Source organism: Heterodontus francisci, chromosome 2 (genome assembly GCF_036365525.1).
Source record: "Heterodontus francisci isolate sHetFra1 chromosome 2, sHetFra1.hap1, whole genome shotgun sequence".
Taxonomy (NCBI): domain Eukaryota; kingdom Metazoa; phylum Chordata; class Chondrichthyes; order Heterodontiformes; family Heterodontidae; genus Heterodontus; species Heterodontus francisci.
In genome coordinates, this window is record NC_090372.1 from 180,407,004 (window position 1) to 180,430,186 (window position 23,183).

Genomic DNA, 23,183 nt, shown 5'->3' on the forward strand with positions numbered 1-23,183 from the left:
TCATTGGGGAAGGAGCGCCCACTCCCTCTACGTCACTGGGGACGGAGCGCCCGCCCCCCTCTACGTCACTGGGGACGGAGCGCCCGCCCCCCTCTACGTCATTGGGGTCGGAGCGCCCGCCCCCCTCTACGTCATTGGGGTCGGAGCATCCGCCCCCCTCTACGTCATTGGGGACGGAGCGCCCGCCCCCCTCTACGTCATTGGGGACGGAGCGCCCGCCCCCCTCTACGTCATTGGGGACGGAGCTCCCGCCCCCCTCTACGTCATTGGGGACGGAGCGCATGCCCCCTCCATGTAAATGAGCCGACGCACTAAATATTGTGGCAGCTCAGCGAGGCAAATCCCGCGCATGCGCCTCGCCACCAAGATTAGTGGCGAGCTGGAAAAATCCAGCCCAATGATTGACCGTATCGGTAACTGGGTAAACATTTAAATATGTGTTCTGACCTGTGGAGAAGTGGAAATAGAAAAGACAGTACACTTCTCCCACCTCAGTTGTAACACTACATTGCAAATGTACAAAGTGTTTCACTAGTTGTAAAGTGTTTGAGGTGTCCTGAAGTCAGCAAAAGCGTGATATAAACCTCATAACTACTCTCCTTCTTCAGTTTTTTGTCCTCCCACTCTACTCCCATGTGGTGGCGTAGTTGTCATGTCCCTGGACTAGTATTCCAGAGCCCAGGCTAATGCTGTGAGGACATGGGTTCAAATCCCACCACAGCAGATGGTGAAATATGAATTCAATTAATAAATCTGGAATTAAAAGCTAGTCTAATGGTGATCATGAAACCATTGTTGTAAAAACCCATCTGGTTCACTAATGTCCTTTAACGAAGGAAATCTGCTCTCCTTACCTGGTCTGGCCTACATATGACTCCAGACCCACAGCAATGTGGTTGACTCTTAACTGCTCTCTGAATTGGCCTTGCAAGCCACTCAGTTCAAGGGCAATTCTGGATGGGCAACAAATGCTGGCCTAGTCAGCCTTGCCCACAAATGAAAAATAAACTTTCCTCCTCCCTCTTTGACCAATTTTGTGTGTTAGGTTAATTTGTTATACACTGGGTAGATAAAGTAACATCCAAAGCTTAGTTTAATTTCAATACAACAACTTATAACTTAACAGCTTATATTTATATAGCACCTTTAACGCACTGAAACATCCCAAGCTGTTTCACAGGAGCATTATAAAACCACATAAGGAGATATTAGATCAGATGACCAAAAACTTGGTCAAACGGAAGCCTTTAAGGCATGTCTTAAAGGAGCAAAGCGAGGTGGAGAGGTGTCAGGAGGATATTCCAGCGCTCAGGGCCTAGGCAACTGAAGGCATGACCACCAAAGATGGAGTGGTCAAAATTGGGGATGCTCAAGAGGTCAGAATTAGAGGAACACAGATATCTCAGAGGGTTGTGGGGCTGGAGGAGATTACAGATATAGGGAGGGGCAAGGCCATGAAGGGATTTGGAAACATGGATGAGAGTTTTAAAATCAAGGCATTGCTTGACTGGGAGCCAATGTAGGTCAGTGAGCACAGGGGTGATAGGTGATGGGTGAATGTGACTTGGTGCGAGTTAAGGCATGGGCAGCAGAGTTTTTGATGACCTCAACTTTACAGAGGGTAGAATGTGGGAGACCAGCCAGGGGTGCGTTGGAATAATCAAGGTCTATTGGTACAAAGGCATGAATGAGGGTTTCAGCAGCAGATGAGCTGAGACAGGGGCAAAGTCTGGAGATGTTACAGAGGTGGAAATGGGCAGTCTTCGCGATGACACGAATATGAGGTCGGAAGCTCATCTCAGGGTCAATTATGACACCAAGGTTGCACACAGACTGACTCAGATGGTTGCCAGGGCGAGGGATGGAGTCAGTAGCTAGGGAACGGAGTTTGGAGCGGCGCCCGAAAACGATGGCTTCAGTCTTCCCAATGTACAGAAGTTCTTGTATGCAAGTTCAACAATAAACTACTTAAAGTGTTGTCTGCCACATGTTATTGTGTTTTATCATTTGAGTCTTGAAAAGGTTAAAGACTTTTGGGAAGGAAATCTAACAAGCTTTTATACTTTGCAGAAAACTGGGGACACAGCAATATATGCTTTTATTTCACTTTTTAGCACATGAAAACGTTTATCTGTGTTTGTTTTTCTTACAGGTACAAAATGGAAATGGAATGCTAAGGCCCTTCTCTCAGTCTTTGATGACCAGCCATTCTGCTACAGTCTCTACAGCCTGTGCTGGTGACCTACATCTTGGCAAGTCTTCCATTGCTGAGAGCAACTTGCATATTACCAGCAAGTCAGCAGCAAAATCTGTTCTTACTTCCCACAGCTCACTTGCCAGTGCTGATATTTCAAGTACAAGTGTGCTTCCAACAGAACGTATGTACTCATCACAGGAAAACACATATGGATTCAGTGGAGTATTCAAAGAAGGTGCTGGAGAGGACTACAGAAATGATGACACAAAAGAGATGCTGCAACAGAGCAGCATGTATAATTGTAGCTTTACAGAAATAGAGCCCCAAGTACCCACAAGGAGGAGTATTGATATTAAGCATGGAACCCAGGAAAGAGACAGCAGGGAACAGCTCAGTGCAGAAACCTTGCCACAGGCAGCTGAAAGAAAAGAGATCATGAAATCGGAGAATATGCATGAGAGCTGGGAAACTGAAGAGAGAAGCTTTGATGAAATGGTGGAAGTAGAACACATCATGAAGGACAAGCAAGCCATTACAGGTAAATTGCTCTTGATTCTTTTTTTTTTATTCATTCATGGGATGTGAGCGTCGCTGGCCAGGCCAGCATTTATTGCCCATCCCTAATTGCCCTTGAGAAGATGGTGGTGAGCTGCCTTCTTGAACCGCTGCAGTCCATGCGGGATAGGTGCACCCACAGTGCTATTGACTTCGTAGCGGTTAGATACAACTGCTTGCTAGGCCATTTCAGAGGGCATGTAAGAGTCAACCACATTGCTGTGGGTCTGGAGTCACATGGAGGCTAGACCAGGTAAGGACAGCAGATTTCCTTCCCTAAAGGACATTAGTGAACCAGATGGGTTTTTACAACAATGGTTTCATGGCCATCATTAAACTATCTTTTTAATTCTAGATTTATTAATTGAATTCAAATTCCACCTTCTGCTGTGGTGGGATTTGAACCCATGTCCCCAGAGTAATACCCTGGGTATCTGGGTTACTAGTCCAGTGACAATACCACTACGCCACCGCCTCCCCTGATTCTTGCTTTAAATCAAAGTTTCATTGTTACTGCAAGGTTGGTGAAGTGAACAGTTGGTTGAATGATTAATGACCAACCTGAAGATTTAGTGTAAATTCCAAAAATGTCATAATTTGGGTCAGTGCTTTTTAAGACCCAAGTGCCATTTCAGTTTCCTCCTTTGGAGGGGCTGAAAATTCACCCTGTTTAAATCACATTTACGAACATGCGATTTAGGAGCAGGAGTAGGCCACTCGGCCCTTCGAGCCTGCTCTGCCATTCAATAAGTTCATGGCTGAACTGATTACTCCACATTTCCACCTACCTCCAATAACCTTCCACCCCCTTGCTTATCAAGAATCTATCTACCTCTGCCTCAAAAATATTCAAAGACTCTGTTTCCACCGCCTTTTGAGGAAGAGAATTCCAAAGACTCACGACCCTCTGAGAGAAAACATTTCTCCTCATCTCTGTCTTAAATGGGCGCCGCCTTATTTTTAAACAGTGACCCCCTAGTTCTATATTCTCCCACAAGGGGAAACATCCTTTCCACATCCACCCTGTCAAGACCCCTCAGGATCATATATGTTTCAATTAAGTATATGTTTCAGTCAACATTTTTTGTTGACTAAGCGTTTAGTGATGTCGATGGAAACCAACTCCATCACAGTCTGCAGTGTAACACTAGACTGATTCCTGGGGTGAGGGAATTGTCCTATGAGAAGAGATTGAGTAGACTAGGCCTACATTCTCTAGGATTTAAAAGAAAGAGAGGTGATCTCATTGAAACATCTAAAATTCTTAAGGGATTTAATAGTGTAGATGCTGGGGAACCTAGAACCTTGGGCCAACCATTTAGAACTAAGATGAGTAATTTCTTCACTCAAAGTTGTGAATCTTTGGAATTCTCTACCCCAGAGGGCTGTGGATGCTCAGTCGTTGAGTATAGAGAAGACAGAGATCAACAGAATTTTGGATCCCAAGGGAATTGAGGGTTAGGAACATAGGAGCAGGAGTAGGCCATTCAGCCCATCGAGCCTGCTCTGCCATTCAATACAATCATGGCTGATCAACCACTTCAATATCTTTTTCCCACACTATCACCATATCCCTTTATGTCATTGGTATTTAGAAATCTGTTAATCTCTGCTTTAAACGTACTCAATTACTGAGCTTCCACAGCCCTCAAGGTGAGAGAATTCCAAAGATTCACAACCCTCTGAGTAAAGAAATCTTTCCACAGATAGGGGAAATGTCTTACCTGTGTCTACCCTGTCTATCCTAAACTCTAGAGAATACAGGCCCAGTTTCCCCAATCTCTCTTCATAGGACACTCCCGCCATCCCAGTTATGGGGATAGTACAGGAATGTGGAGTTAAGGTAAAAAATCAGCCATGATCATATTGAATGGTGGAGTAGGCTCGAAGGACCAAAAGGCCTATTCCTGCTCCTATTTCTTATGTTCTTGCGTAATGTCCTGCAGGCGACATCGTAACTGCAGCTAGGAGGTTTATCACTCAGGCTCTCCTGAGCTCCAAGGATGTGCACAATCAGAAGCACTTGAGGTGGATTACTTAGCAGTCACTTTAAACCAAATTCTTTACAAAAATGACCATAAGACCCCTGGACACATGTCACTGTGAGTCCATGCATCCACTGAGTACAGACAGGAGGGATTGAACATAAAATATTGAGTACGATTTACAGCACAGAAACAAGTCAGTCTGCTCAACTAGTCTATGCCAGTGTTTATGCTCCACATTTGCCTCCTCCCACCCTATTTAATCTAACTCTATCAGCATATCCTTCTATTCCTTTCTCTGTCATGTACTTATCTACCTTCCCCTTAAATGCAGCTATGCTATTCGCTTCAACTATTCATTTGATAGCAAGTTTCATATTCTAACCACTCTCTGGATAAAGAGGTTAATATATATTCCTGTTGTTACCACCAAGGGGGGATAATTGCACTGTTTATTCCAGTTCCACTTCTCCACGGGTCACAACCTATTGTTACGACCAGGTGAGAAAGGTGTCTCGGGGTCTTTTACTGTCTTCACCTGGTCTTATTGTAACAGAGTTTGATTTTTTTTAAACACATCGTGTTTTGAACTGCTGCTAGGTGAATCCTTGTTCACCACTTTCCAATTATAAGGCAAAGCAATGAGCATAAACAGGCTTTCTTAGGTTTAAAGAAGAACCGTGAAATTTATTAAAATTTAAACTCTAATTCGGTTAATGCCTATGGATACACGGCATGCCCCACGCTAGCGTGCATACGCGATACACACATGCAAATAGAGACAGAAAAGAGCAGAAGAAAAATAAAATGGAGAGGTTTGAGGCAATATCAGAAGAGTTTCTTGTTCACTGTGCTTTGAGCTCACTGTAGTCCTTTTGTAAGTAGTCTTGCTTTTCGTTGGGGCCCAGTATTATTATTAAACCTTGATCACTGTAGGAGACTTTTCTCTCATGGGGTTCATATGTCTTCGATGGTTTCCGAAGCTGGTGAGAGCGAGATGAGAACGGGGAGGAGAGAGGTCTTCAGTCCAAGAGAAAACGGCTTTCTAATTTCTTTCTCTCAGCAAGTTCAAATTCAAAAAAACTCCAACAGTTAGTCATGTGACTAAATTCGTTTGACCAGCTCTTCTGTGTATTGGGGAAGCAAGGACTGGGTCCCTTGTTCCAACACTGTCCTTGTGATAGCCCCTCTTTTCTTCCCAGCCACAATTTTAAGTTTTAATGTTCAAAATAATATGTGCCTCAGTCTTGGCAGGTGGGGGCCTACATGACACTATATTTAAATGTTTTCCTACTTACCAATATGGTGAATCACGGACTCTATTTTTATCCCAGAATAAAACACACCAACCAGCTTTCTTTAATAAACAACAAAATTATCAGTTTATTGTAAACCAAGTCTTAACCAGTAAAATAGCAAAGTATAAACACACAGATTGAAATATAAAAGTTTCCTTTTTACCTTTGCTCTTCTCACACACACATGCATACCAGAAAAATAAAAAGATTTTGTTTTAGAGCTCTATTACAAAAAAGAGAAGAAAACCACTTGGGTTAAATACTTGCTAATTCTTGAAGCAGAAAGAGAATATATGGAAGAATGTCCTTTGTTTTGGTTTGGCATTCCAAATGCATATAGACGGCTGTCACTGGGATCTCCCTCGAACAGTTCTTTTCAGATGACACTGCAGATCAGTTTGGCTCGGCTTTCCAGGAAATGCAGCAACAGAGATTTCAGACAGATCTTACAACTAAATGCAGCAACAGTTTGAGACTGTTTCTTACACTTGCTTCTCGAGAGATGGAAAACTAGCAGGTTTTTTCCAACTGTCTTTTCAGACCATTGTCCATATCCCAACTCACTGTCCAAAACAAAATCATAAACAATGTCCGGAGTCAAGTCTCCTGACCCCTATAAATTTGACCTGTCACTTCTCTGCAAGCATCTTTCCCCAAGTCAAAAACAACCCCTGCTGGGTAATTATCTGCAGACAGGTGCCTTCCAGAAAGGGCTTGCTTTTAGCACTCCTTGTTCCTTGAAGCAATTGTTTGTTTTCAAAGCCAGACCCCTCAGTGACCCTGCTAAAAACACATCCATGGAGTCTTTTCAGTTTTCCCAAAATAAACCAATGTCCAGCTCTAAAATACATGTGTCCTCAAAAAAAACTTTAAAATATAGAAGCACTCGTAACAGCTCCACCCTTGGCGGAATGAAATGCTATTTTTCAATGCATTTAATTACAAAGTGTGGGAAAAAAGGTGAAAATTTTTAAAATACGTTTTCACACGCATACTCATTCACTCTTTACCTGCAGCTTTGTACCATCTTTGCATACATATAACTCAAAGCAAAGTTGGATTCTAGATAAAGCATCTTCAAGTGGATAATCTTTAATTGATTAGGTTGCAGTAGTTAGCTCCATTGGAATAGTCTGGCATTCTGGTTTTTGAATTTTTCAACAAAGGCTTGGGGGCTATGATCAGCACATACCAGTGTATCTCTGTAGCCCTGGCAGACATCAACTTCAAAATGCTTATGAGACAATAACAAACCCAGGGTTTCTTTTTCCACTAAAATAAAAGCAAAATGCTCAGTCCGCAAGCAGGACCCTGAGCTTCCGGTTGCTTGCCATTTCAACACTCCCCCCTGCTCTCATGCTCACATCTCTGTCCTGGGATTGCTGCAGTGTTCCAGTGAACATCAACGCAAGCTCGAGGAACAGCATCTCATCTACCGATTAGGCACACTACAGCCTGCCGGACTGAACATTGAGTTCAATAATTTCAGAGCATGACAGCCCCCCACTTTACTTTCATTTTTAGTCATTTTTAGTTATTTTTTCTTCCTTTTTTTTTTGCATTCCTTTTTACATTTTTTGCATTTATTTCATTTCATCTTAGTTTGTTCAGTTTGCTTACCCACTGTTTTTTTCAGGTTGTTTTTCTTCAGGTTTGCACTTGCTGATGTTCTATATTCAGTATATTCACACCTAATCTGTACTAATGCTTTGTCTTTCAAAACACCATTAACATATTGTTTGCCTTTGCTCTGTGACCTTTTGGTCAGCTATGTGGCCTGGTCCAATCTGCACCTTCTCCTTTGTTATCTCTTGCCCAACCCCCACCTCACTTGTTTATAATCTGTGACTTTTCTAATATTTGTCAGTTCCGAAGAAGGGTCACTGACCCGAAACGTTAACTCTGCTTCTCTTTCCACAGATGCTGCCAGACCTGCTGAGTGAATCCAGCATTTCTTGTTTTTGTTTCTTTTTCCACTGTTGGTGAAACTTTTTTGGCATCTATTTTAGCTTTCTGGAAAAGTATCCCACTGGCCTTTCTATGCATGATACATCATCTTGTAACAGGACTGCACCGATCCCCAGGTCACAAGCATCAATTGCTACCTTGAAGGGCTTAGTGAAATTTGGAGCAGCCAACACTGGTTCATTAATCAAAATGGTTTTCAGCCTCTCAAAAGATGCTTGACATGCCTCTGACCACACTACCTTGGTTTTCTGTTTTTTGTAGCAAATCTGTCAGTGGAGTAGCTATAGCACTAAAATTTGGTATAAACTTGCGATAGGAACCACATATCCCCAAAAACGTCATGATTTCTCACTTAGTCTTAGGGTACGGAACTCCACCAATGCTTGTACTTTTACTGTTCTTGACAACACTTGTCCTTGCCGTACTAGATGCCTGAGGTACATTAGTTTGCTTTTGCAAATTCTCTTTTAGCAAGGTTTATTACTAAATCAGCCGATTGTAATTTCCTAAACAGAGCTTCTCATTGTGCCAGGTGGTCCTTCCAAGTGTCACTGTATACCAGCACATCATCAAGGTAAACTACACAGTTAGCTACACGGTATCCACTTGGTTCATTAGTCTCCGAAAGGTTGCTACGGCATTTTGTAGCCCGAATGGCATTACTCGACATTGGAAAAGACCGTCTGGTGTGACAAAGATCGATATTTCTTTAGTTTGGGGTGTTAAAGGAATTTGCCAGTATCCCTTTAACAAATCTACTTTTGTAAGAAACATGGCACTGCCCACTCTGTCAATACAGTCTTCCAAGCCAGGAATTGGGTAGGAGTCTGCCTTTGTTACTGCAATAACTTTTCTGTAGGCTATGCAGAGTCTAATTGAACCATCAGGTTTAGGTACTAATACCACTGGGGAACTCCAGCTGCTTTGACTGGGTTCAGTTAGGTGGTTTTCCAGCATATGTTGGCTGTCTGCTTTTACCTGGGCCTGTTTCTCTGGACTTAAGTGGTAAGGATGCTGTTTTATAGGAAAGGATTCCCTACACCCACATCCTGTGTGGCCCAGGTTGTACATCCTGGCTTATCCCTACAGACTCTTTTTTTTTTAAATGCTGTGAGTAGCCTTTTTAGTTTTTCTCATTGCTTTCATATTTAGATGCAAAACATAGTGTCCAATCTCCCTAGCAATCCAGTATTAGCTAACCGGATAGTAGGAGGTTCAATTTGAGAATTGTCTAGGCCTCCTTCTGCCTCATCCTCACTATCCCATTCATCTTTCACTGTCCCTACTACCTGACATACCTGTGCTTGCTTATCCTCCTCCCGTCAATGATATTGCTTCAATATATTGATGTGACACAGCCGATTCTTTCTCCGGCGATCTGGGGTGTCAATCAAATAATTTACTTTGCGAATTTTTTTGACCACTTTATATGGACCACTGAACCATGCTTTCAGCAGTTCACCCTGTAAAGGCAGCAATACGAACACCTCATCCCCTATCCCCTGGTTAAAATGTTCCGGTCTTGGCATGCTTGTCTGCCCATTTCTTCTTAGTTGTTTGGGAAGCTTTCAGGTGTTCCTGAGCCACTTTGCAAGCTCTCATGAGCTGTTCCCGGAACACAGATACATAATCTAGCACAGAAGATATGTCCCTCTGTTCTAAAAACCTTTCTTTAAGTAGCTTTAGAGGACCACTTACCTCATATCCATAAACTAATTCAAAAGGACTAAAACCGGTCGATTCATTAGATGACTCCCTCATGGCAAACAAAAGAAATTCTAGCCCTTTATCCCAATCATGGGGATATTCATGACAGTCTGCCCTGATCAGCTTTTTTATGGTCTGATGGTACCATCCTAAAGCCCCTTGCGTCTGTGGGTGGTATGCTGAAGACTTTAACTGTGTTACACCCAAATTACCCATAACTTTCTGAAAAATTTTAGACATAAAATTGGAACCTTGATCCGACTGAATCTCGATCGTTAATCCATATCTAGTGAAGCAATTAATATGATTCCAAATGCGAGCTCTCCAAATTAGTCTGATTCTGATCCCAGACGTGAGTCGCCTAATTTAATATTATTCGATCCTGGATGAGCCCCCAATTAAAATATGTTACAACCACTCAGGACAAAGCCCCCAAGCAATGTATATAATTCTGATTGCGGTGGGAGCACCACACTGTCAATTAAGTCCCGTTGCTCCACAGGAAGCATCATATTTCTTTAAGCTTTCCAAATCGAAGAAAAAAAGCAGCCAAATTGAGCAATCTAGTAACCCCTGAATGAAGCAAACCAAACCAGGTATCTTTAGATATCAACAAATTGATTACTTCTTTAAAAAAAACTAAAATCTTAAACACTACTAAGATAAACCAATATCTAAAGACCTTATAACTCATTTTAAAATCTAACTCCCGCATTCACATACATATGCTCGGTTTTAAATTAGCTGACTGAAAAAATAGAAAAAATTGGTCTTGGAAAATTACGTTCCTGATTAATGGCCTTCCAATAGTTCACTTGTAGTCTTCCAAGACCCGATGACAACAGACAGTCCTTCCAAAGATAGTTCAACAGTTCAGCAGTTGTAGTATTAAACTCTTTTTTTTCCCCAGTGATGAACACAGCAGATATCAATAATTTGTTGTGAAAGAAAAAAGCATTTTTCTTATTTTTTTATGGAATTAATTCGGCTTGAAGCTTTGTAGAATTTTGAGAGAGAAATAACACAGCTTTTCTTACTTCATTTTAAATTGGTTAGTTTAGAGATACAGCACTGAAACAGGCCCTTCGGCCCACCGAGTCTGTGCCAACCATTAACCACCCATTGATACTAATCCTACACTAATCCCATATTCCTACCACATCCTCACCTGTCCCTATATTACCCTACCACCTACCTATACTAGGGGCAATTTATAATGGCCAATTTACCTATCAACCTGCAAGTCTTTTGGCTTGTGGGAGGAAACCGGAGCACCCGGAGGAAACCCACGCAGACACAGGGAGAACTTGCAAACTCCACACAGGCAGTACCCAGAATTGAACCCGGGTCACTGGAGCTGTGAGGCTGCGGTGCTAACCACTGCGCCACTGTGCCGCCCTTGTCTCAGAGGTCTGTTTCTTCCTTCAATTGCTGGAACAGTCTCTCTCTGAAAACCAGTCTCAGCCAGCCAGTTTTCAAAAGTCAAATCAAACTGCAACATTGAATCTTGTGTCCTCTCTCTCTCCATCTCTCTCTGTGGCTGTTGCTTGGCAACCAGAATATGCCCTGGCTCACTGTGCCTCTGGAGAGTTCTTAAAGATGCACTGTTTTTATAGTATTAAAGGCACACTGCAATATTACCGAGGAGAGAAAAAACAAACACAGGACCGTGACAATTACCCCACTTACAATAGTAGATCGGCAGCGTTGGATATCCCGCAAAGAGTCCCCAATTATATGATACGACCGAGGTAGGAAGAATGCACTGTTATTCTAGTTCCACTTCTCCACAGGTCACAACATATATTTAAATTTTTTCCCACTTACCGATACAGTTAATCATAGACTCAATTTTTATCCCAGAATAATACACACCAACTGGCTTTCTTTAATAAACAACAAAATTATCAGTTTATTATGTGTCTATTTTAACGCAAGAAGTGTCAGGAATAGGGGTGATGAACTTAGAGCATGGATCAGTGCTTGGAGCTACGATGTTGTGGCCATTATGGAGACTTGGAAATCACAGGGGCAGGAATGGATGCTGGAAGTTCCGGGGTTTAGATGTTTCAAAAGGAATAGGGAGGGAGGTTAAAGTAGTTAAAGGGTGGGGGAGTGGCATTGCTAATCAGGGATAGTATCACAGCTGCAGAAAGGGAGGTCATCGAGGAGGGTTTGTTTACTGAGTCTGTATAGGTGGAAGTCAGAAACAGGAAAGGAGCAGTCACTTTATTGGGAGTTTTCTATAGACCCCCAATAGCAACAGAGACACGGAGGAACAGATTGGGAGGCAGATTTTGGAAAGGTGCAGAAGTAACAGGGTTGTTGTCATGGGTGACTTCAACTTCCCTAATATTGATTAGAACCTCCTTAGTGCAAATAGTTTGGATGGAGCAGATTTTGTCAGGTGTGTCCAGTATTCACTAGTGAGAGGGACCTGGACGTTAGTGAGGACAGCGTGAAACAGGCTGATATGCTCGAACAGGTTGATGTTAAGAGGGAGGATGTGCTGGAAATTTTGAAAGACATGAGGATAGATAAGTCCCCGGGATATACCCAAGGTTATTAACGGAAACGAGGGAAGAGATTGCCGCGCCTTTGGCGATGATCTTTGCGTCCTCACTGTCCACTGGAGTAGTACCAGATGATTGGAGGGTGGCAAATGTTATTCCCTTGTTCAAGAAAGGGAATAGGGATAACCCTGGGAATTACAGACCAGTCAGTCTTACGTCGGTGATGGGCAAATTATTGGAGAGGATTCTGAGAGACAGGATTTATGATTATTTGGAAAAGCATAGTTTGATTAGAGATAGTCAGCATGACTTTGTGAGGGGCAGGTCATGCCTCACAAGCCTTATTGAATTCTTTGAGGATGTGACAAAACACATTGATGAAGGAAGAGCAGTGGATGTGGTGTATATGGATTTTAGCAAGGTGTTTGATAAGGTTTCCCATGGTAGGCTCATTCAGAAAGTAAGGAGACATGGGATACAGGGAAATTTGGCTGTCTGGATACAGAATTGGCTGGCCCATAGAAGTCAGAGGGTGGTAGTAGATGGAAAGTATTCAGCCTGGAGCTCGGTGACCAGTGGTGTTCCGCAGGGATCTGTTCTGGGACCTCTGCTCTTTGTGATTTTTATAAATGATTTGGATGAGGAAGTGGAAGGCTGGGTTAGTAAGTTTGCCGATGACACGAAGGTTGCTGGAGTTGTGGATAGTGTGGAGGGCTGTTGTAGGTTGCAACGGGACATTGACAGGATGCAGAGCTGGGCTGAGAAGTGGCAGATGGAGTTCAACCTGGAAAAGTGTGAAGTGATTCATTTTGGAAGGTCGAATTTGAATGCGGAATACAGGCTTAAAGACAGGATTCTTGGCAGTGTGGAGGAACAGAGGGATCTTGGGGTCCACGTCCATAGATCCCTCAAAGTTGCCACCCAAGTTGATAGGGTTGTTAAGAAGGCGTATGGTGTGTTGACTTTCATTAACGGGGATTGAGTTTAAGAGCCGCGAGGTTATGCTGCAGCTCTATAAAGCCCTGGTTAGACCACACTTGTAATATTGTGTTCAGTTCTGGTCGCCTCATTATAGGAAGGATGTGGAAGCTTTAGAGAGGGTGCAGAGGAGATTTACCAGGATGCTGCCTGGACTGGAGGGCATGTCTTATGAAGAAAGGTTGAGGGAGCTAGGGCTTTTCTCATTGGAGCGAAGAAGGATGAGAGGTGACTTGATCGAGGTGTACAAGATGGTGAGAGGCATAGATAGAGTGGATAGCCAGAGACTTTTTCCCAGGCGGCATAATTTTAAGGTGATTGGAGGAAAGTTTAGGGGAGATGTCAGAGGTAGGTTCTTTACACAGAGAGTGGTGGGTGCGTGGAATGCACTGCCAGCGGTGGTAATAGAAGCAGATACATTAGGGACATTTAAGCGACTCTTGGATAGGTACATGGATGATAGTAGAATGAAGGGTATGTAGGTAGTTTGATCTGAGAGTAGGTTAAAGGGTCGGCACAACATCGTGGGCCGAAGGGCCTGTGCTGTACTGTTCTATGTTCTATTATGAACCAAGTCTTAAACAGTAATATAGCAAAGCATAAACACACAGATCAAAATTTAAAAGTTCCCTTTTTACCTTAGCCCGTCTCTCTCTCTCTCTCTCACTCTCTCACACACACACACACACACACCAGAAAAATAAAGGGATTTTTATTTTAGAGCTCTAGTACAAAAAGAACAAAAGAAAATCACGCGGGTTAAATACTTGCTAACTCTTGAAGCAGAATGAGAATATATGGAAGGATGTCCTTTGTTTTGTTTTGGCATCCCAAATGCATATAGATGGCTGTCACTGGGATCTCCCTATAACTGTTTTTTCCAGGTGACGTTGAAGATCAGTTTGGGTAGGGTTTCCAGGAAATGCAACAACAGAGGTTTCAGACAGGCCTTACAGCAGAAATCAGCAACAGCTTCAATCTGCTTCTTACATTTGCTTCTCAGCTTCTCGAGAGATGGAAAACTGGCAAGCTTTTGAAACTACTGGTACAGACTGAGTTGGGTTGGTTTGTTCATCTTGGCAAGTTTTCTCTCACTGTCTTTTCAAACCATTGACCATATCCCAACTCACTGTCCAAAACAAAGCCATGAGCAAGGTCAGGAGTCAAGCCTCCTGACCCCCAATCAACCTTAACCTGTTACTTCTCTGCAAACATCTTTGCCCAAGTCAAAAACAACCCCTGCTGGGTAATTATCTGCAAACATATGTCTTCCAGTAAGGGCTTGTTTTATCACTCCTTGATCCTTGCAGTAATCGTTTGTTTTCAAAGCCAGACCTCTCTGTGACCCTAGTAAAAACACACCCATGGAGTCTTTTCAGTTTTCCCAAAACAAACCAATGTCCAGCTCTAAAATACATGTGTCCTCAAAAAAAAAAATACTTAAAAACATAGAAGCAACTCATAACACTATGTGCTGATGTTATATGTAACAACCCAACCACATCATTCCCTAGCATCATTCAAAATATCAAAGAATATGGGCAGTTCTCCAGTTACAATTCAACTATTCTAAGACAAAGGGCATACCATATTGTTCACGCAGGACATATCCACATGCATACCTTTTTGTATCGTCAAGGTCCAGTTTAAGATACCTTGGTGTACATGTCACCAGAATATATGCTGTCTTAACCACCTGAAATAACTTTCCATATCACTCCTGGATAGGTTGGAAACCATAAAGTTGTTTCCTCTACTAATTCAGACACTGCCCATTCTAGTACCAGTTCATTAATTCCTTGGCCTGGACAGTCATATCTCCCATGATCCACTGGGCATATGTCAAGCATCTTATGGCTTGGTCTCCTGAACTTCAGCTTCTGTTATCAGGCAACCAAGATCCAACTAATTGTAGCCTGGTCTTGAGTTTACCAGCAAACTCCATGACTCAGAATGACGACCTGGCCATCCTTACTGCCCCTCTGCACAGCTTACTGGTCAGTCACCCTTAGAAGAAACTGGCAGAGTGCTGAAGCCTTCCTTGGTGGTCCTCAGCCTGGAAGATGGTCTGTGACTTGAAGATCTAAGGTGGAATTTTATGCTCTTCCCCCATGGCGGGTTTGGAGGCAGGGAGAGTATAAAATCGGGTGGGATGGTGGCGGGGGCACTTTCCCACCTCTGCCGAAATTTAGTCCAGGGCAGGCAAGCCTGTGAATGGCCTTCCCACCCCGCTACCAATTGAGGCTCTTAACTGGGTAATTCTCTCTTCTCTTTTTGGCCTCCTTGTCTCGAGAGACAATGGGGAAGCGCCTGGAGGTGGTCAGTGGTTTGGGGAGCAGCGCCTGGAGTGGCTATAAAGGCCAATTCTAGAGTGACAGACTCTTCCACAGGTGCTGCAGAAATAATTGTTTGTCGGGGCTGTTACACAGTTGGCTTCTGTCTTTTTTCCTGCCAACTGCTAAGTCTCTTCGACTCGCCACACTTTAGCCCCGCCTTTTTGACTGCCTGCCAGCTCTGGCGATCGCTGGCAACTGACTCCCACGACTTGTGATCAATGTCACAGGACTTCATGTCGCGTTTGCAGACGTCTTTAAAGCGGAGACATGGACGGCCGGTGGGTCTGATAGCAGTGGCGAGCTCGCTGTATAATGTGTCTTTGGGGATCCTGCCATCTTCCATGCGCCTCACATGGCCAAGTGATGGATAATTAATCCACAATTAAGGACCTCCTTTGCAATAGCCGCAATTGCCTGTGCTACGGGTGGCCCTGCCGCCACACGGGAAGCACAGCACAAAAATTGTGCAGGCTGCTTCCCAGCTCTGGGGAAGGGTCCCTCGTTCAAAGGCACTTAATTGCCTGCACGAGGGACCTGGCATCAGGAAGGGGGGTGGCCCACTGATGACCACCCCCCCTGCTCTTGCTGCTGACCCCCTACACCACCACCCCCACTCCCCCCCCCCCCCATCCCGCAAGTCCCCTCCTGCAATGATCTACCTTAAGCCTGGTTCCAGCGTCACTCCTCAGTGTCTGGTCACTGCACCTACAGCCTTATTGGCACCAAATTTGGCAGGCCTTTGGCACAAGAGGGGATGTGGAGATCGGAGTCGTTTTCCCCTGACATCGAAACACCCGCCGCTAGCATAAAATTCCCCCCGTAGTCTTGGCAGTCTCTTAATTTGCCATACAGGAGAGCTCACAGGCAGATTCGCCTCCAAGTCTTCAGCATGAGAAATAGATCACCAGAAGAGGCCAGCACCCCCCAAAAACTGAGTTTATTCGTTAACAAACAGCACCTCTCCCAATATGATCAATAATACTATTCCAGATGAAGCACAACCCCCAGAATCCTGCAATACTTTGCAGATTTCACATAAGTCAAACCCCCTTGGATCTCTCCCTCCACTCAGCAGACTCCTACATACATACATCTGCATTGTCTTCACCTTGCTAATCTCTATGGTTTGCGAAAGGACAGAGTATCTGAAGAAATTACCATTCTGCAATAAAAATGTACAAAAGCCAAATGCAGGACATGCATCACAGAAAACGACACTGTGCACAAGCTCTGCAAATTTCATTCCTCTTTCCAGCTCAGCCTCTGGAAAGACTGCCCAGCCATACACCCTAATGCACACACTCTGGTTGTGCTCCTATATTCTGGACAGCCATCCAGGAGACCACATAGAATACTACTGGTCTTGCACTTCCAGAGAACCAAGCCATGTGCTTCTTGGGCTTACCTGCTGGAGAGCTAGGTCCCTCCACAATGAGCAGACTAGCACAACTATTGGTGCTACCTGCAGGATGGTGTATTCCCCCCTTTTGTAGCAAAATGCAGCTCGCTCACAACATGCGAATAGCTGATGCATACACACATATTGTAATCAGCAGAAGTGATGTATGGCCTCCACCTGACTACTTGAATACCAAGTAGCTTGGCACCCATTCTTGGAGCATCACTCAGCATTCAACACCAATCCCACCCAAAGCATAGTAACCCATTCATCATGAACATTTGGGGTATCATAGCAGTTATGTTACCAGATTAGTAAACAAGAGGCCTGGATTAATGATCCAGAGACATGAGTTCAAATCCCATTATGGTAGCTGGGGAATTTCAATTCAATTAATTAAATCTGGAATAAAAATCTACTATCAATAATGGAGATCAAGAAACTACCAGATTGTTGTTTAAAAACTCATCTGGTTCACTAATTTCTTTTAGAGATGGAAATATGCTGACCTTACCCATTCCGGCCTATATGTGACTCCATACACAGCAATGTGGTTGACCCTTAACTTCCCTCTGAAATGGCCTAGCAAGCCACTAAGTTGTGTTCAAGAAGATGGCTCACCAACATCTTCTCAAGTGATGAGCAGTAAATGCCGGAGATGCCCAAATCCCATGAATGAATTAGGGAAAAAAAAGCCACTAGCCACAACTGGCATAACCACTAGTTGCAGGGACTTCCCAGGCCACCTTCACCATCACCACCAGCAAAAACTTATATTTATATAGCACCTTTAACATAGCAAGACGTTTCAAGGAGTGTTATCAAACCAAATTTGATAGCAAGCCACAAAAGGAGATATTAGGGCAGAGAGGTAGCTTTGAAGAAGCGTCTTAAAGAAGGGAAGAGAGACAGAGAGATTTTAAGAAGGAATTCCAAAGCTTAAGTCCTCGGCAACTGATGTCACGGCCACCAGTGATGGAGTGATTTAAAATAGGGAATGAGCAAGAAGCCAGAATTGGAGAAGCACAGATATCTCAGAGGGTTGTAGGGCTGGAGGAGATTACAGAGATAGGGAGAGCCATGCAGGCATTTGAAAATAAAGATGTGAATTTTAAAATCAAGTTGTTACTTAAACGGGACCTAATGTAAGTTAGTGAGGAGTGATGGATGAAAAAGACTTGGTGCAAGTTGGGGGACAGGCAACAGAGTTTTGGATGACCTCAGGTTTACAGAGAGTAGAATGTGAGAGGCAGGCCAGCAGTGCGTTAGAATATCAAGTCTTGAGATAACAAAGGCACAGATGAGGGTTTCAGCAGACGATAAGCTGAGGCGGGGTGGAGTCGGGTGATGTTACTGAGGTGGAAATAAATGGTTGTAGTGATGTGGCAGATACATGTTTCATTCCCTCCCCTCGAACACAAAAACCTACTGCCAAAACAATTGATTCTGTAATGATTCTATGGAAATATCTTCACTGCTTTGTTAGATTTATAGATCAAACATAACATGTCAATGTGCCTTGAGTAGTGACTTTACTACAAGCAGACAATTGAAATCAAAGTTGTCCATGTACAACTGTTAGTTCAAGAGGGAGACCAAGTGGTTGCATGGTTCCTCCCATTAAATAGAGACCAAACACACATTGTTTAGACAGCAGTCTGGTTTGTGCTGGAGCTGGCAGAAAACATTTTCCTATAAATCAGTTAGCAAAAACATTTACTTTTGACACATGTTACATTTTGTCTTGGTATTGTGATTAAAATGAGAGGCAATGAGAAACTTGGTAAAAATGAAATATAGTTTACTGATTTGAGGATATTGTCAGAATATTAGTTTATAGTTGCATATTTGAGGTAAGCATTCCAAAAGCAAGATGAGGTTTAAAAGCAAATCGATAATCTGTAAATCTCATAATCTGGCAAATGTATGAAAGATGTTAGTATATTATTGATGATCGTACTAATGCTACCCTGTTCTTGTTGAGTAGAGTGTGTGGAACATACTTCTGAAATGAAAGCAGGATCTGCAGCAACGTTCACTGCATCACAGATTGCTGCTGTAACATCCTCCAGACATACTTCATATCGGCAGCCAGCCACGCAAATAGAAAGTAAGGTGCCTTATGATCAGTTGGAACTAATTTCCACCAAAACTGGAAGAACTGAAATAAGTGAAGGGATCCCAGAGTTCTCTACTGGAAAAGCAATATCTATTAAAGAAAGGTAATGATGCATTAATACTTCAATATTTTAAAAGGGTAAAGTAGTGTAGATGTATAGTCCAGCCACAGTGCGGAGATTCAAAACATTGCTAATCTGTAAATGGAAACATAAATATGAAAAATTTATATATGCTGGCAAAGGTTTTAAATGTTTCTTAATGCATGCATAATCATATTTTGTCCTTTTCTGGTTTTTTGAGTTTGGTGCTGCCAATGAAGTAACGTATCAGTGAGCTATTAGATAACTTTGCAGTCGAGGCTCATTTTGAAATTTAATTGTGTCAAACACTTTGCATGGAATAAACTGTGCTTTTTAACTTGATGCTTTTTATTTTAATAGAAAGGTCAATTGCACAGTTCAGTTTTACTTCTGTGACAGTCTCCTGAAATTCTAATATTGATCATATGAATCATCGCAAACTATTTTTCTTTAGTGTACTTTATAAGAATATAAATACTTCACAAAATTCAGCATCTATTCTTTAATGCTCTCTGTAGCTGGAAATAATTAGAGGTTAAAGACTAATAAAAACAAGAAAACAATTTTCATCAAAAATCTTTGCAACGATCTTGACAGTATGAGTATTTCAGGCATCTATATGCTGCAGATAATTTAACCAGATCATAGGTTTAAGGTTACAAACACTGAACATGTTCTTTACGTAAGAGATGGAGACCCTTTGTCAGAACATACTGCTGGCACAGCCTATGAACCACTGGTGCAAGTCTGTATTCTCCTAGTGTTAGCAAACCCACTGTGTTTTGCTAGCTGTTCCTTCCCCCCCCCCCTCCCCCCATTTTCTCACCCTTTTGTTTCTGTGAGCCTCTGTCTCATCCTTTCACCCTTACTATTTACAAAGTATTTTGTCCATTTTGTGTGCATCCATCTCATGGATCTTTTGGATGATCTTTAAAAAAGATGAGATCATTTAAACCTATAAACCAGCGAATGGCATATCCATCAATTTTTTCCTTCCCCACCTTTCCAGCCTTAGAAGAGTACTTGATTATCTTTTAGTCTTCAGTCCTGATGAAGAGTACTTGCCTGAAATCTTTATAGATACTGACCCTCCTACTGTATATTTCCAGTAATTTCCAGCATTTGCCAATTTTTAGATTGCTTTTATTTCCAGTGTAGTTAATATCCAGCATAGAAATTTGGAGTGCATCTGTTTTGCAGATGTTGCTGAATTTTTTTGTTTTGAAAGCTGCAAAGGGTTCAGTACTGAAAAAGGTTGAATTACTTTCGTAAATATTTATTGTAGATGTGGCCTTTCTGAGATTGCTTTTGAGTTAATGCAAGCAGGCACCATTTTCTGATGTAAGTCATTTGTGAAATCCTGGCATCCCTCCAGCAATACAGTATACATGATTGCTTGTTGAATCGCTTCACTATATTTGGTAATTGATTTCTCGTATCCATAATAGGGTCTTAAATTTTTCTGTCTGTAAGCATTCTTCCTCACTCAGTAATTCACACACAGTTTCTACACTTTTCAGAGTCTTCATTTTGTTTGGAAATATGTATTAATTATTTTCTAAATTGGCAATGCATGTCGTATAAAATATTTAAGCATTTGGTTCATTTGAACCACAATTTAATATTCAAAAATGGTATTCATGCGTTAAGTATAATAGTTCGGCATCCTTCCATTACGAAAGATGATGGACAGGCAGCAAACAATCCATTTAGGTGAGGTGTCTTCTCTTGGTGCCCCTTTGCTGATGGCTGTGAAGGCCAATCCTTGAGAGGCAGGTTCTGCCACAAGGTGAAGCTGCCAAGCGATGCTGAGAGTTGTTGCTTTTGACATTGCTGCATGTTGCAGCAACAGGTCATCATGGTAGTGCACACCAATCCTCAGGATGTGTCACCATTTCCCTCTTTCGCCAGCTGGTGACTCGCAGGTGCAGTAGTCGACATTTAAGGCCTTCATGTCGTGCTTGCAATAACCTTGAAGCGGAGCTTTGGGCACCCCACTGGTTGTCTGGCCCCGGCTATGTCAGCATAAAGAAGATCCTTGGGTATGCGACCGTTTGTGGATGTGTCTGATCTACCAATGCTGCCTCTGTTTGATTAGTGCCAGCACGCTTGGGAGCTCTGCCTTTGAAAGGACTGCTGCATTTGTGATTTTGTTCTGCCAGGATATACCCATAATGCGTGCAGACAGCAAAGAAGGAAATTATTGAGCTGCTTTTCCTTGTAGCTGTACGTTGCCCATGTTTCACAGCCAAAAGCAAGGTGCTGAGAACACAGGCCTTATAAACCATCAGCTTGGTCCTAAAGGTCAGCTTGGTGTTATCCCATGCGCTTTTTGCAAGTTGGTCAAAGGTGGTAGCTGCTTTCCCTGTGCGTGTATCGAGCTCTGCATCAAGGGACAGATTGTATGTCACTGTGGACTCAAGTTAGCAGAATTTACTAACCACTTCCAGTGGAGTGTTTAGTGTGATCAGAGTAGTAGTTACTGAACATCAATCTAGCCCACATCAGAACACGCCATAGGATGGCTAAAAAGCTTTGCTTTCTATCTTTCAATATCATTCCTAAGATTCTATAATTCACCTGTCTGCAATTATTATTTCTTAAGATATGTTTATGGTTTAAAAAAGAATCTGATCTGCCCATGTCGATTTGTATTAAAAGTACAATTTGTCTTTTGCTGATCAGTGGATGTAAACAGTTTATTGAGCTTGGAAGATGACCATATTGGAGGCTTTGACTATCACAATTACCTGTTTTCTGGCAGGTCTGAAAGAAATCTTCTTTGTCACAGAGTAGTTAATTTGGTATCTGTATTCCCTGCAAAAGCAGTTATAAATTTATATATATTTATTTTTATAAAGTAAGTGGAATAAATATGCTTAATTTCGAGATTGAGTCATTGAGGGAGCCAATTAATTTATCCAGCAAGTAGCTGAGTAAAAAAGACAAGAGGGGTTGTTTTGGGGAAAGGGTGTAAATAGGCACTTAATAGGTGCTGTGCTAATAAGCCACGCCTCTCTAAAAGTTTGGTTTCAGCATGCAATTTTGTTCCGAATTGCTAATTGCCATAATTTGAACTTGCCTTGAGGTACTAAAACAGTTAACTTGCAGGTTTAGCACTCAAAGGCTGATTAGAAGCAATTTTCGTGGAGCCGTACATGTGGGCTCCACGCGCCCACTTCAATTGAAAGTGTGGAATGTAGTTGCTGAAATATAGTGGCACGTTTCAGGATGGCTCAGGAACTGGATGTGGAGGCGCACAGGTTACCTTGGATGTGTCACTCGGGATCCTGGTGGAGGAGTTCCAGAGGAAGAGAGATATCCTATACCCACGGAAGAAAAGGAATCCATCTCACCCTCCTTTTTTTTTTATTTCCAAGATATACTTTATTCATAAAAATCTGTAAAAAATACATTACCAGTTTCAAACAGCACCAAGTCAAAAATTACAAACAGTGCAAAGGTAATCAGTTTCCTTCTATACAATCCTGAGTTGCCTCACAACCCTTCCATTTCATTTGTCATGCCAGATACATTTTTACATCTAACAGCACACAAAATCTTCCCGATACAGTTCGAGGGGTTTCCCATGGATCCAGCCCCTCCGTTCAGCTTGGTGGGGGGACCTTACACTGTACCCCATTGAGCCTTTGCTCCGGCTGCCCCAAGCTTTAGTGCGTCCCTCAGCACGTAGTCCTGAACCTTGGAATGTGCCAGTCTGTAACATTTGGTCGTGGACACCTCTTTGCGCTGGAAGACCAGCAAGTTTCGGGCAGACCAAAGGGCGTCTTTCACCGAATTGATACTCCTCCAGCAGCAGTTGATGTTTGTCTCGGTGTGCGTCCCTGGGAACAGCCCGCAGAGCACAGACTCCTGTGTTACAGAGCTGCTTAGGATGAACCTCGACAAAAACCACTGCATCTCTTTCCACACCTGCTTTGCAAAGACACATTCCAGGAGGAGGTGGGCAACCGTCTCTTCCCCACCACAGCCACCGTGGAGGCATTGCGCGGAGGGGGCGAGACTTCGGGCGTGCAGGAAGGATC

The 23,183-nt window shown here is 42.9% G+C and overlaps 1 protein-coding gene across 4 annotated transcripts in view; it reads left to right on the forward strand.

The window, feature by feature from the left end:
* The window catches only part of svila (supervillin a), a 390,378-nt gene that overhangs the window by 245,559 nt on the left and 121,636 nt on the right, over positions 1-23,183 (forward strand). For all 4 annotated transcript variants that reach the window (XM_068014363.1, XM_068014338.1, XM_068014349.1 and 1 more), the window contains 2 exons: positions 2,153-2,735; positions 18,924-19,158. In XM_068014363.1, the coding sequence (XP_067870464.1) occupies positions 2,153-2,735; positions 18,924-19,158 (818 nt within the window). The remainder of the gene's footprint in view (positions 1-2,152; positions 2,736-18,923; positions 19,159-23,183) is intronic.